Source organism: Styela clava, chromosome 14, assembly GCF_964204865.1.
Source record: "Styela clava chromosome 14, kaStyClav1.hap1.2, whole genome shotgun sequence".
Taxonomy (NCBI): Eukaryota; Metazoa; Chordata; class Ascidiacea; order Stolidobranchia; family Styelidae; genus Styela; species Styela clava.
The window spans coordinates 15,566,129-15,581,376 of NC_135263.1; the positions used below are offsets into that span (position 1 = coordinate 15,566,129).

The 15,248-nt window shown below is 32.8% G+C and overlaps 1 protein-coding gene across 8 annotated transcripts in view; it reads left to right on the forward strand.

Annotated features, from left to right (window-relative positions):
• Positions 1-15,248, forward strand: part of LOC120341670 (phospholipid-transporting ATPase IB-like) — a 32,914-nt gene that overhangs the window by 10,056 nt on the left and 7,610 nt on the right. For 6 of the 8 annotated variants that reach the window (XM_039410230.2, XM_039410231.2, XM_039410232.2 and 3 more), the window contains 18 exons: positions 126-253; positions 688-854; positions 1,753-1,818; positions 3,787-3,853; positions 4,420-4,520; positions 5,284-5,386; positions 5,813-5,978; positions 6,346-6,437; positions 6,954-7,244; positions 7,728-7,940; positions 8,665-8,811; positions 9,410-9,520; positions 9,683-9,757; positions 10,455-10,656; positions 11,491-11,552; positions 12,378-12,434; positions 12,715-12,911; positions 13,525-13,626. In XM_039410230.2, the coding sequence (XP_039266164.1) occupies positions 126-253; positions 688-854; positions 1,753-1,818; positions 3,787-3,853; positions 4,420-4,520; positions 5,284-5,386; positions 5,813-5,978; positions 6,346-6,437; positions 6,954-7,244; positions 7,728-7,940; positions 8,665-8,811; positions 9,410-9,520; positions 9,683-9,757; positions 10,455-10,656; positions 11,491-11,552; positions 12,378-12,434; positions 12,715-12,911; positions 13,525-13,626 (2,347 nt within the window). Of the gene's footprint in view, positions 1-125; positions 254-687; positions 855-1,752; positions 1,819-3,786; positions 3,854-4,419; positions 4,521-5,283; positions 5,387-5,812; positions 5,979-6,345; positions 6,438-6,953; positions 7,245-7,727; positions 7,941-8,664; positions 8,812-9,409; positions 9,521-9,682; positions 9,758-10,454; positions 10,657-11,490; positions 11,553-12,377; positions 12,435-12,714; positions 12,912-13,524; positions 13,627-14,681; positions 14,769-15,248 lie in introns of all 8 variants that reach the window. The other 2 variants (XM_039410234.2, XM_039410233.2) reach the window with 2 other exon arrangements.

Sequence of the window (15,248 nt, forward strand, 5' to 3'; positions counted from 1 at the left end):
GGATTCTTCCTGCACACTCATATAATTGTATTTCTGTGAAGTTCCATCCGATCGGAACATTTATTTTTTATTTCTATACTGCAGGAGTAAATTTCATCTTTTCAGTAGTATCCATTGTTTTTCAGCACATGGGGCTCGTCATTTCTTTATGGAATTACTTACTTTTATTATTCTGTACAACAACCTCGTTCCAATATCATTGTTAGTTACTCTTGAAGTGGTGAAGTTTATACAAGCAATATTTATCAACTCCGTAAGTGTATTTACTATCTTTTGGATGAAAATTTTCCGTTTCCTGTGATTAATTTGAATATTGGGATTAGTTTAAACTTTAAATATCTTCTATACTTTCATGAACTATGACATTTTCCAAAGACTCTCAACATCGACACTCCATGGCCTCCTGTTAATATTCAATAAAAGAAGACTCTCCTCATTAATAATAGAAAGCCAACAGACGAAAGTGAAAAAATGCATTACAGTAGAAGAATTAAACAAGTTACAGGTCGACTAAATAAAGTAGTCATTTGTTTGTGGCCACCAGAGCACCCCTCTGTGTCCCCCAAGGGAGACGAGAGCCCAGTTTGAAAATAACCTCCGACACAGTGAATGCTGGGAAAAACGCCTTTCCTATATTTGCTCATATTTTCTGCCTTGCCAAGTATGTTATCTTTATTCTTTCCTTAGGACATTGAGATGTATGATCCAGAGTCGAATACTCCAGCTATGGCTCGAACATCCAATCTCAATGAGGAACTCGGGCAAATCAAATATATATTTTCTGATAAGACAGGAACTTTAACAAGAAATGTAATGCTGTTTAGGAAATGTACTGTCGCTGGTGTCAAATATGGGTAAGGAAGATATTTTGTTCAAATTTGTAAAGTAATTGGAATTGAAATATTTTTTTCACTTTTGGTGTGTATTTACATCCGAAATTTTGCTGTATGGTCTAATCATAGCCTTCTGTAACCTAAGTTCTTTATTATAAAATACTTCGATTGAAATATCAGCACTTGATTTCTTCATCCAAAAGCAAATCCTATTTTCAAATTGACTTAGTATTGCCACTAGTTGTCATGGAATTATTACAAATCCTGATTATGACATTTATTTTGGTTCATATGAATTTGTAGAACTGTTTTTTTAGTGCATTGGTTCTCAAACTTTTCGTAATCTGTGACCCCTTTCGAATGACTCTCAAAACAACCTCCTTATCATCTACAACTACAAATTACCTACTTTTGATTTAAATGTATTTTCATACCATGTTTAGTAATAAAAAAACCAACAAATGGGAATCAAACATAGAAATGTATTACACTCGAATAAATTTAACAATTCACAGTCAATTTACTCTAATTAATGTAGTCATTGTGAATGGTAGTACATAGCGAATGCCTTTGCTTGTTGCCCTTCGAAAAAACTACTCCATGACTTTCTAGAGGTCTCAGCTCGCAGCCCCGAAGAACCACACACGGCCCCATATGGATACTGAAGGCCCAGTTTGAGAAACTCTGATTTGGTGTGATAATTCTCTACAATCTGTTTCGATTGTTTTAAATCTATTCTTGATGCTATTCAATCAACGTTTTGGTTCGTTGCAAATTTTTGTTAGAAACATGATTTTTATACATTTTCTAAGTATTTTAGCTTTCATCAATACGCATTTTAAGTAAATGTTGGTTATGAAAATCACTTGTGAAGATATTACCAAACAAATATTTTCATTTCATTGCTTCCCATGGTTAGCGATAACAATAAAGGAACATCGGATATGGATTATTCTGATGATATAGTGGATGAATCCAGAGAGGAGTAAGTTGCCATCAGTGTGTAGTTGGATATTGAGAATGCTGCTTATAATTGTGTGTTTGTCATAGTTAATGTTTGGATTCAACATAACATAGAATAGGTATTTTGTGTATTAATTGTGTGAAATTAATGTTAGCGATAACTGATTTACATTATATTTGTGCTACAAGTAAGTGGGGATGGGTATTTTGAATCGAATATCTGAATTCAAATAGTAAAATTCCTAAAATCAGTTCAAGCGAAAATTTTGAATTGCGCCACGTTGTTTTTTTTTTGTCCGTCAAAGGTTGAGATGAATTCCTCAATATTTTTGTTGAAGCGATATTTTTACAGTGTAATTCTGACTCATTTCTCTTTTCTTCCAAGTGGGTTATTTATGAAACATGTTTCTTATTGTACATTACAAAATAGCGAACTGACTTGAGCGATGGTTTCTATGTTTTCGGTAATTTATGTTCCTAGAAGACCCATCACAAATCAATAAAAAAGTCACATACAGTTTTAAATATCTAAGGTATTGTATTGTAGATTCAATTCAAAAAAAAAAATTTGACAAGATTCTGAAATCATCAGGTATTCGACATGCCCAGCCCTACTAGTAAAATGTCCTGTGTGCTGAGGTTTTTATAAGACTATAAAATTTCTGGATATTTTTAGTTGATTACTGGTAAAACTACAGTGCATCCCACCCAAATGTAATTAAGATGCAATCATGCTCATTTGTTTGTAAATGAATATATATATCGCCACTGTAAAACCAAAGTATCTTACGTCACATTTTTCAGAAATTGACGTTTTTGATTTTCTGTCATATCAAACCATTTAGTCTGTCGTAGTCTGGCTTTCGTGTACAATTTAATACTTTATGAAGTGTACAAAAATATATATGTTACAATAATACCGAAAAGGTAAATAATATTAGTACAGCACAAAGGTTCTTACTCAGCTTGTTTAATAATCCTTGTTTAGAATTTCCTCGTCTTAGAAATTAAATAGTCTAATTAGTTTTATTCATCATGCATGATTCGGTGAATCAAACCTTATATTTGTCAATTTTTATGTAAATATTTTGTAATATATTTGTATGTAATAAATACAATAAGTGCCTCAAAAGTTTACATAGCGTCAGCAGTTTCACAGCACAGTACTTTCTGGTGTGCCATTGTTATGTAAAATATACTGATTTGAGATGTGGTTTTGCCTCCTGGAATTCCAATTATATTGTGTAATATTTCATTAGAATGTTATGAAATAAGCAATTATCTATTTTGAATTATTGAATATATCATTCCATACCGCGGTATGTGGTGTTTTACCACTGAAAATTCTGCATATGATTAATTGTACACAAGCTACCATTGTCAGACTGAGGCCATCTTTTAAAAGTTTTATTTACTGGTAGTTAGTCTGTGTGTGCTCCGGTGCTTGTTCATTATCATTCTGAAGGCTTCTTGAATTTCTTATTATCTGATGTCAATTTTATAATGGCTTCAGATCTCACCCATTGTCATATTGATTGCGTAATTTTCGATACATTAAGGAGACCACAGTTTCATTATGTGCTGGTGTGTGGCACTATAGAACCATGCTATTTCTAGTATTAATTGTTGTGAAAATGCATGTTTTAAATTTTTTTGGAAGAGTAATTTGGGATGCTTAATTTTTGTATATGCAGTTCTTGCTAGTTCAAGTTGTAAATAATTGTTAGTATTTTATAAATAAATTTATTATGAAGATTTTGAATGAAATGTTGAAATTCTTGAAGCATTTTGCAAAGAATTGAATATTATATGAAAGGCTTTTTCATTTTACAACTCATTTATTTAGTCATGTTTCTTCATTTCTAATATGTTCAAAAAATTCCATATTTAAATATTCCTGTCTTTAAAAGCTTGGTATAAAATTTCATACTAAACGGTTTTCTGTGCATAGTACACTTCTATTTATACTATTTTATTTTTTTTTTCCCAGAGAAAATGAAGACAGTCAATTTGCATTCAATGATCCAGAATTACTAAAGAACCTGCATAATGGGAAGGTATGAAATTTTTTTCAACTTCAACTCAAATTTATTTAGTGCTAGGTTTGAATAACACATCTTTCACTCAAATGTTCCAACAAATTTTCACTTACTCATAAACGTGTAGAGTGTAGACAATCAAGCATTTGCTGAGTGGTTTTTGAGTGCTTTGGTTCAAGCCCTCACTTCAGACTATCACTCTGCCATATTAGAAAGGGTTCGATGAGTTTTGTCGGTCGCATCGAATCGATAAAAAGAAGTGTTCACTGTTCAGTAAAACTGCAGTATTGACAGTAACTTTATCTGACGTGGAGCATTACTAAAGCAAGAACTCAAGAAATTGAATGAAAAATTACACAATACTATATTGAATATTGACACTAAAAATTCTGAATTTTGTATTGTCATGTAAGAACTAACATTTCATTATAAAATCAATATTAGATTGTATTCCTAATGAGATCAATAAATATTCAGTTGCTTAGTGACTGTGACTGTTTTTAAAAAACACAAGGTTTCAAATATCTGCATATTGGAATGCATGTTTTTACTACCCTTTGATAGTAATTCTTTTTTTTTAATAGCAAAGCGGTACAGCTATCAGACACTTCCTCACACTAATGTCGGTTTGTCACACTGTCGTTCCGGAGAAAGATAGAAGGCCAAACACTCCTTCTGGCGTCCAGTAAGCAGCCAATTTCTGTTTCACTCTATACCTGAGCTTCCGTGGGAAGGAATCAAAAAAAGTTTTTTTTTAGCGGGAAAACATGAAAAACTGAGAAAATTATTGATAGATTTATAAGTGATAGTATTTTTCTATCAGTAAAAGCAAAAACAAAGTAGTTTGTTATATATCCCACAACATAAAATTAAGTACCGTAGTTATATCAGTAAATTTTATTTATCAGTAAGCTATTAATTTCCTATCAGTAAAATGCAAAAACAAAATAGTTTGAAAAGTAAGTATCTGACTTTCATCATGAAATTTTCTGATTAGAATTCCCAAATACCAAAAATTGAAATGTATTAGTCTTAATTTGTAGATAACTATTGAAAGTTATGTGTCTATGTCATACACCAATCAGCGTTTACTGTCAAGTAATGAGCCACCATTATTTAATGTAATATCAGTAGTTCTTGACATTTTATTGGCTAAGCAAATTTACTCAGAGATGGGTCTTCTTTACTTCAGAGCGAGTACATGTAACCTTGCTTCAAGCAAATTTTTAATAAAAAAAACATTTTGTATCAAAAACGAACTGCTTGTCTTCCGCTATACAGTTATTAACTAAAAGACAAACAAACTTGCTTAGTCATGATTTATATAGTTCACAAATATTGCATCATGTGCAAAATGAAGCTTACTTATTTGTTGACTATTTATTGAACAAACAGTTCACTTACCCCTTAGTAAACAAGTTTCAATAACATCTTTGTATTTGGTGCAGGTATCAGTCTTCATCACCGGATGAAAGTGCTCTTGTAAAAGCCGCTCAAAAATTAGGATTTGAGTTCACGGAGCGAACACCACAGACTGTTACTGTTGATGTGGTATGAATAAAATTTTTGTGATTCGATTTCATTTTATGTCAGTTCATTTAAGAATTATACCTGATGAAAGTAGAATATTTTATGATGTTATGGATTTTAAACACCTGAAATATGTTTTTGGACATAACAAAACCAAACATGAGAAAAGATACCGGAAATACCATGATATTTCTCGGGAGGTACTTTTAAAATAACCAAAGGCTTTATATATCTTCCTTAAAAAACTGATTAGTACGGTAATCTCTCATTCTTAAATATATTTAAGGTGAGTAAACTCACGATGTTTTGATCAGTTTTGGGTTTTCTCCTACTGCGGCTCTCAAGCAAGATAAAAGTTTTCGGGGCCCTGCATCCTTGGATCACCCTGTGTTATAACATGCATATATAAATATTTTCGCTTATTAATTACCAATAATTCCTATTTAGCTCGGCACCAAAGAAACATACGATGTATTGAATGTATTAGAATTTACAAGCACCAGAAAACGAATGTCTGTAATTGTTCGTACACCAAATGGAAAAATTCGACTGATGTGCAAAGGTGCTGACAATGTAATATATGAAAGGCTGGCGAAAGATTCAGAGTACACAGGTATGTTGATATTTTAGATTAGTTTGTGTAGCTTTCTATTTTCTTCCATTTTCATTAACTAAGACAAGTTGACCCTTATATCAGTGGTTCCCAACCATTTCCAGGCTATTTGTACCCTTGTATTAGTTCACTGGAGAGTTGTCAACCTCTTGGGAATGAATGGACCCCCAGTGATGCTGCGAGAATGTAATTGGATGTTTCAACATTTTAGGATCATAACTTTTTGTAGGAATGCTGTCTTAATAAATTTTTGTGAACAATAAAATCATCAATAAAAATAACTATCTGTTAATTCTGATTTTCTCAAGTTTTCCCAAATGCATGAATTGATGGAAAATAAGTCTTTCATTTTTGAACTAAATTTTAGACTCGACCACTAAACATCTGGAAGAATATGCATGTGAAGGTCTTCGTACATTGTGCTTTGCATACACTGACTTAGATCCAACAGAATATGAGGTATTGAACCTTCTTCACGTATGTAGTAATATTTATTGTTTAGCTCAGCCATTCTCAAATTTTTTTGCCCCGGAACACCCAAGAAATTAGACGGTATGATTGGTGGGTGGTTTCAAAGAAAATTAGCCTATGGTAAAATTAAAAAGTTTGCTGTAAACTTTACATTTAAAAAATTAGGCCGGCGGTTAACGATATTGAACGATTAACGAAACACCATGCTTTCCAGAGTGGCACGAGGTCTGTCCGCCTGTTTGTTGCCAGTTGGGTGACAAATTTACGACCCGGAGTCGCCTAAATCGTCATATTGTGGAAGAAAATTTTCTTACTGGCCTTGCTTTTCCCATCTGCCTAATTTATACCCTGGGTGAGATGGTGAGCATGATTTGGACCAGAGATATAAATTTGTGATGCCATACATAGTTGTTAGGTACAATCACTATATCACACTTGGAGTCATTTTATGATATTTTTTAATTGTATTGTATTTATTTGTATTTAAATGTATTCTTCGTCTAGGAATGGAAAGAGACTTGCTATCAAGCTAGCATCGCTATTAATGACCGAGAACAACGGTTAGAGGAAGCTTACGAATTAATTGAAAAAAAATTACATCTGGTCGGTGCTTCTGCCATAGAAGATAAATTACAAGAAGGTGTTCCAGATACTATATCAAAACTGTCAAAGGCAGAAATCAAAATTTGGGTTTTAACTGGAGATAAACAAGAAACGGCGATAAATATCGGATATTCGTGTCATTTGTTAACAGACTCGATGTCACTTGTTATACTGGATAAAAACGGTCTTGACGTAAGTTTTATCATTATTTTGGAATTTTTGTATAGCAGGAATGGACAAAATCAAATAATCTGCTGTTTCGAAAAATTTTTAAATTTTTTTTGGATAATATGTGATATGTTCTCAATTTATTTTTTTGATTTTCAAAAATATAAATGGCGTTTTTAGCCATACTGTAAGTGATAATTTCTAAAATAAAACTATTCTAAAAATCTAGAACTTCGAATATCGAATATATATATTTAATATAGAAATAAAGTATAGAATTTTGTGTACATGACATTTTTTCAATAAGCATAAATTTTCGGGCCCCATAAAATGTAGAAGTAGAAGAATGTTAGCTTTCCTAGTGAATATTTTTAAGAACTGAAAATCTGAAATTGATTGGTCGATCAGTTGCGGAGAGTATCGATTTTTTCACAACAACGATCCTACAACAACAACAATATCTCCAGTAACAAAGCCCTATAAACTTTCAATTTTTACATATCACAGGCAACAAGACAAACAATCCGAAGCGAACTTGCGAATATAGGTACAGATAATATTCGCAAAGAAAATAATATTGGTCTGGTTGTCTCTGGGTCAACATTGAAGCATGCGTTAGCTTGCGATACACAAAGTGACTTTTTAGATCTTGCTCTCTCATGCAAAGCAGTTATTTGCTGTAGAGTGTCACCTATGCAGAAAGCAGAAGTTGTAGAATTGGTGAGATTTTTGTATTCTAAGGCAAGGGTTTATATCAAATAATTGATATTGTATTAATTTGGCTTGTAGAATAGAACTATGAACTGTTTAACTGAAACTATATATATGATTTTCTGGCTGTTTAATTAATTGCAAACATAATTGCGAATGACCATCTGGATGACCCTTGACCTCAGAATAATTCTTCCTACTTCTTACAATTGCAGTTATTGAGGCTTATTTTGAGAAAATTTTAGTTAATTGGAGATTTCAAACCGGTTTACAATGTCCACTGAGTTATTTGATTTAGGTTTTTTCAAATTTCGGAAACTCAATCAAAAACTGATAAAACACAGCAAAATTGGAAAATTAGCTGAAATTCATTCTTTGTCTGGAGCGAATGTTTTAATTGTTACAGCACTGTCGATATCTTGCCAATTAGCCAACGTCAACATAGTGACTAAGAATTTTATGCTCCTGGAAAGATTTTCTCAAAATTTTTATGGAAATATTATCATAAACTAATACTGTATCCCACTTGTTGACATGGTCTGCCTGCATCATCATTTCATGTGAAAAAGCGACAGCTTCCATCAAAAAAAATTTCTTAGCCATATTTGAAAATTTTTTTTAACAAAAAAGCATTATCTTCATCATTGATTGATGCCCCGTATTTCAAGGTGTCTGATGCGATTATTATCTGATCTTGAAAGTACTTGAAAAAATGTTACTATTGAATTTTTAGGTGAAAAAGCACTGTGAAGCTATCACATTAGCTATAGGTGATGGGGCTAATGATGTCAGTATGATTCAAGCTGCTCATGTTGGTGTTGGTATCAGTGGTCAGGAAGGATTACAAGCTGCTAATTCATCTGATTATTCAATCGCACAGGTAGATTGCCCAGATTTTAATAAATTGGAAGGCAATGTTGAACTAGAAAGATGTCAGCTCTGAAAATAGTGGGTCCTTACATATCATTAGATATCAGTAGATGCTTGTACATTGCCTTTTTCGGAGTGAAATGCACAAATAAATGTCCTTCAAAAATTATGTTAATTGGATAGTTGATAATAACTGTATTGCAGTGGTTCTTAACCTTTTACTGACCGCGTACCACCGACAAAGCCCTTTTTTGGGTGGGGAAAAATGGCATAAGAAACACGTTATGGGAGTTTTTTATGTGGCACAACATCCTTTGTGACGTAACACGCAAAATAGACGAAGACTATCTCTAAAAAAGGACTAGTAGCGCTATAAACGTCGTTTAGCGAATACATACAGTATGCAAGATAATGAGAAAACGTTGGCGGCGTATTTCAGCCAACCCAAAAGATAATTGTTGCAATAATTTAAAGCTGCTGGCGTACTACTTGAAAAGCTGCCGTGTACCACAGGTTGAGAACCACTGCTGTATTGTGACTAATTTGAAGTGCTCTTCATCGGAATTGTTTTACTAGACCAAATCTTATGTTAAATCAATTGTTTTCAGTTCCGTTTTCTCAAGAGATTGCTGCTTGTTCATGGAGCTTGGAACTATAATCGACTTGCGAAATGCATTCTTTTTTCATTCTATAAAAATATTTGTTTGTATTTGATAGAGGTGAGTGGAAAATGAAAACTGTTTTTAGATTTAGAGGTTCTCATGAATTATAATATTTGGAATTAAAAAAAAAAAACTTTGGTTTTGAACATATGAAGTCCCATTACTCTACTAGAATTTCATTTTGTTTTGCTTTTTTATGTTCAAAATATTCTTTTTCAGTTTTGGTTTGCTTTTGTCAATGGATTTTCTGGTCAGATTTTATTTGAAAGATGGACTATTGCTCTGTACAATGTTGTAAGTATTAAATTAAATATGTCAAATTTTGAGATAGGACTGAGGAATGCCAGATGCCTAATAAAATTATGGGTATCTGCTTTAATATAACGACATTCTTCTGTTCCTTTCAACTATGAATTTGGTTTGGGTTTTGAGAAAGTTTGCTATGAATAAAGAGTTAGAGTTTTGTAATTGTAATTAATTTTATAATCAAATTTATATTATGTGTTCTGCCCTTGATTTGGCTGTGAAGCGAATCAGTTCAAGTGTTTTCAAAATTTTCAATCAGTAAATTCCTTTGGTTGTGAACTCTCCCTTTTAGTCAGTGTAACAATCAGACAAAAAAAATTATTTTTGAAGTTTTTTCCCAAGAACTTCGGTTATGTGGAACTTGCGATATGTGTACCAATATGGAGGTAACTAAGTTTGTTCGGTTACTTTACATCAAGTTGTGTAAAGAAACTGAAACCTATGGGCAAGGGGGTAGTATATTCACTTGGCTAATACAGGCAGTCCCCGAACTTGTAATAGAACTAAAATAAGGAAAATCGGAATAAAATTATGGCCTAACCCGAACATGGTACACATACTACGGGAGTACCGAACTTGCTATCTCATAGCTGTTTCTCGAGTGTTCATGGCCGGCCAAGTTTGAAGACTGAAAATTTTTCTCTTTTTAGCGAGACATAAGAATTTAATATATTTCATTTTTCAGTTTTTCACTGCCTTGCCACCGTTCAGTCTTGGATTGTTTGAAAGAACATGCAGCAGTACCAGCATGATGAAACATCCAGCACTTTATTCAATATCACAACGTGCTGTAAAATACAATGCTCGTGTGTTCTGGACGATGTTCCTTAATTCAGTCATTCATTCTTTGTTGTTATTTTTTCTGCCTTTACTTATGCTAACTCAAGGTTTGTGAAATTTTATTTATTCATGATTATAGATTTTGAACATGGATATTGGGAACTGATTTGTTATTTATGAATAACGAACTACAATTATAGACTATAATTTTTATCTGTTTGTCTTAACCAGTGATGTTATTCAAAATTTTAAAAACATGTTCTTTTCTGTGTAAAACTCACTAAGAACAGGTTCCCTCAATTCAGAAAACCATGCCAAACTTATAGACCCATAGCAATACAATGTTACATGATATGAACAACTAGAATATCATATCTGTAGGCTACTTTAACGAGACACGATTTACATATATCTGAAACAGGGGTATGCAACATTTTTTGTCGGTTGGCCATATAACCAACATTCAGACATTTAGCTGGGCCACACAAATGTAGTTTTTTCATGTACACAATGGATTATAAAATTCGAATTAAAAAATTACAATTACAAAGGTGACGTATTGAGAGCAATAACACATTAGGTATTTTATCCATGTGAGCACCTTTTTAAACATAAATTGTCAGATTAAGATTTTATGCTTAATGGGGAGTGTTGACAAAGGCCCTACTGAATGGCTTGATGGGCCGGGTTGTGGCCCGCGGGCCTTCTGTTGCTCATCCCTGATCTTATACATAACTTTACAAGCGCCAAATATATCGCTTATTGTCGCTACAGTGCATATTATTAATTTACTGCGGTCGTCTAATGCCTAAAACAAAACAAAAAACTAGAATAGTTTGCTGATTATCACTGCATTCCAAGAGTAGGTTCTTACGAACCTCATAACTGACTGTGACCGTTATTTAGTTCGTTTTGTTTAACAATTTATCACTGTTTTTCAGATATAGCTTTCATAAAGGGATGGACAGGAGGTTATCTATTTTTAGGAAATTTTGTTTATACTGTGAGTATAAATGTTCATTTTTGGGGCGGTAATGGCTAAAGTGTTAAACTGAACTCTGTTAGCATCGAAGGTTACCCATCTCAGACTCAAATCTCACACTCGGTTTCAATAATTGGACATGAAGTGAAACAGATGAATTGAACTGTTATCGCTTTTCTCATTCACTAAAGGACCAATTTCTTTAAATTTTCGTTGGTTAAAGATTGAATTTTCCTCTAGAAGGCCATTACTTTTATTTATTCGTAAATTTTCTATGAATCCTATGGCTATGAGATCTGATATTTCATCCTAAATTTAGGTATATTTTTATTTTTCATGGGAATGCGGGTTTGGATCCGCAAAGCGTGACTGCTGTTTCTGGGTTGTCACGGCGTTACACGAAACATTGTTTTGGACTTTGTGTCCTTATAATTGAGCATCGCTCTCTTATTGAGTAGGCAATTCAGAAGGGCACAATTGAAATTATATTTTTGTACTTCCAAAAATAGTGGACTTTTACTTATTGTTAGAAATCAGCGGGTGAAAATATTCAAATATATAGATAGTTATCAGTGAATGAGTGTACATGGCTTGTGAATGTGTGTACATGTTTGAGTGAATTAGCGTTTAAAAAAATTTAGAATTTGTGCGCATGTTACCTTTTTCTCTCTGCAGTGTTGTTTTTATTTATCACTTCCAACAATCTTAATAAAATGAGTAATCTGTAATAGCTTTCGTTTTCCTTTTGAGTATCATAAATTTTATCACATCAACATGTTTTTAACTACGCGAACATTACCTCATACATAACCCAGCCCAAATGAATAAAATTGTGATTTTTTTCAGTATGTTGTTATCACGGTGTCTCTGAAAGCTGCTCTTGAATCTAACACATGGACTGTTGTAAGTATTAGTCTTGTTTGTATATTCCTGGACAAAACTGGTCAAAATATTATTAGATTTTCAATTCTTGGATATTTATCACATTTTATGATTCATATTGATTTTGAATATATTAATATACTATTCAGCTTGCTTGGAGTGTCCAATCTAATGTTCTATGATAAGTGGTAACCCATGCTAAATTTATCAACACCAGGTCACCATATTAAGTCCCTAGTAAAATTTCTATATGGTACTGTCATGAGTATTGTCCTTAATTTTGAATAAAACTATTTTTCAGTTTACACATGTAGCTATATGGGGAAGCATATTATTTTGGTTCGTTTTCTTTGGTGTATACTCTCATTTCTATCCTGTGTTTCCGATCGCCAGTGAAATGCTCGGACAAGCAGACATGGTTCTTAGTTGTCCGTTATTCTGGATCGGACTTCTGCTGCTACCTCTCACTGTTTTGATGAGAGATTTACTTTGGAAAGTGTAAGTCTGGTATTACTTTCAACTTGTCAAGTCAACTTCAAGTCTTTATCGTCATAATAGGATAGGATTTGTCATATTTATATCTAGTGAGGAAATCTGATTACATGACTTGATCATAATGTGAACAATGGTCACGGGAATAAGATAGGATTTACAAATATTTATCCTGGGGGAGAAGAAAGCCGATGAGACAACTTAATCATATAGCGAACTCTCGTCCGGTTACCAGTCCATGTCGGGTATGGGATTAGTTAGCTAGTTATATGTTTCCAGATGCATGGACTTTATGGTGGCTTGCTCCACCACCTACCAGTCGTTACATGAACCATCCAGTGGCAACGATGAGTCCAACGATCCTCTCGCACATAATTAACCCCGCATAGGATTTAAACCTGCGAACCCACACAGGGTAATCAGGGGTGCGGTTGGGAGCCCTATTCCTAGCATTCAGCACGATGCGCCACACCGCCGAGCTTGCTTGTATTTGTTTTCCATACACAAACTTTGGTATCAATGGAATTTTTGGAAAGGTTTCATTCAAACAAATAAATGATATATTCTGAATAAGACCTTTCTATCTTATTAATATTGAATTGCCTCTTTCAATATTTAGGCTTAGAAGAACATTGCGTAAGACGATAGTTGAAGAAGTCCAGGAATTGGAAAGAAAACATTTCAATCCGAGAATGAATATTTTAGAACAAGCACGTTACAGGTTCGTTAAATTTTTGAGAAAAAATTGATAAAAAAGTTATATTTTGTAAAAATAACATAATTTATTTCTCCGAAATAGCAAATATATTTTCAAACAAAACAAGATATTTAACTTAACAAACTGTCCATTCTGCACTGTTCAATAAGATATATCTTGTTTTTGTCTGAAAAAGTTAGGCTATGGATTATGTTATTCCTATTTATTCAAATTACTATCATGTTACATGGTAACGGCCACATGAATCTGGAGTAAACAAAAAAAAAACTGCAGTTTAGTATACAATGTCCTTGTAACCCCTGTATCTATAGTTGATGAATTGCTATACTTTGAATGGTTTTGATAAAACTAATATATTTATTGTCTGTGTGGCGTTTTATTGTTCTCATTTGTTTCCTGTTGGTTGGAATGTCTGGAAATTTTATTTATTAACGATATTGATTTATAAAATAGCATGTCGTTCAAGTGCAATCAGAGTTATGCGCATATAAGCCAAATATTTAGTGCAATCAGAGTTATGCGGGTATAAGTCGGCTCCTTAGTTTGGCAACTGTTTTTTGAGTTTTAATGGAGGATCTGGTACATTGAATTGATAAAATTAGAAGTACAGGTATTCAAAATAAAATTGTTCAATATATACACTAGGTATTGGAAACATCAATAACAATGAAGTACAAAGCTAATTTTCAGTCTACAAATATATCAACATTGTATTTTTTCTTTTCCCATTCCATTTACATTCAGAATTCATTATAAATTAAATAATTTTTCTGGAGATCCGAATTGAAAAATTGCAAAAAATAAAATAGTGTACCCATGATTCAAATTTATACAGCTAAGAAATAGATATGTGATGTAGCAACTACGAAGGGGTACGTACAGTCATCTCTTGCATCTACGAGGTTCTGGTGCACCCTTGATTTTTTCATTAGCTTTTAAGCTAACGTTTTTTTTAAGTTGCCATACAAACATCCTATTATCTTTGTTGTTATACCATGATATTTTGAAAAAGGAGTCAAAATATAGCTTACATATTTGGGATTTTAAATTTTCATCAGAATTTTCAAAAAAGAAAAACCTGTTGAACCGGCTGATACTGCGGTCAATTTCAGTGTCCCAATGACTCCGCTTATAAAAGCATGAAGGCAAGTTGAAGTGTGGTTTACCAATCGGCAAAATATAATCACTCCATCCACACTCGTCCTATGTTAACTCAATTATAAAATTGCACCAATCATGTTTAATTTTACTAAGAATTTCACGTTGAATAGAATCACATTCTCACTTGATTATTTTGTCATATTAATTATTTATAATTTCTTCCCATACTTATTCCTAATTTATTAATCACTGGCTTCTTATGCCTAAAAGCAAAGCAAATTTTAAATTGATAATCAAAATTAAATAATCATTTTAATACTTTCATTAGTAAAGATATAAGATTTTTATTCATTTAATTACATATTAAATAGCACTAAAATCAATTGCGACTCTCGCAATGGAAAGTAGACTTATAGGCAGGTCTGCCATAACGACCTTATTTCTAAGATTTGGCCTTATTTTGACATGTGTCCTTATTTTAGGGGTCGAGGTTTTTATACCGGGTGCACAGATTAGTCAACTCA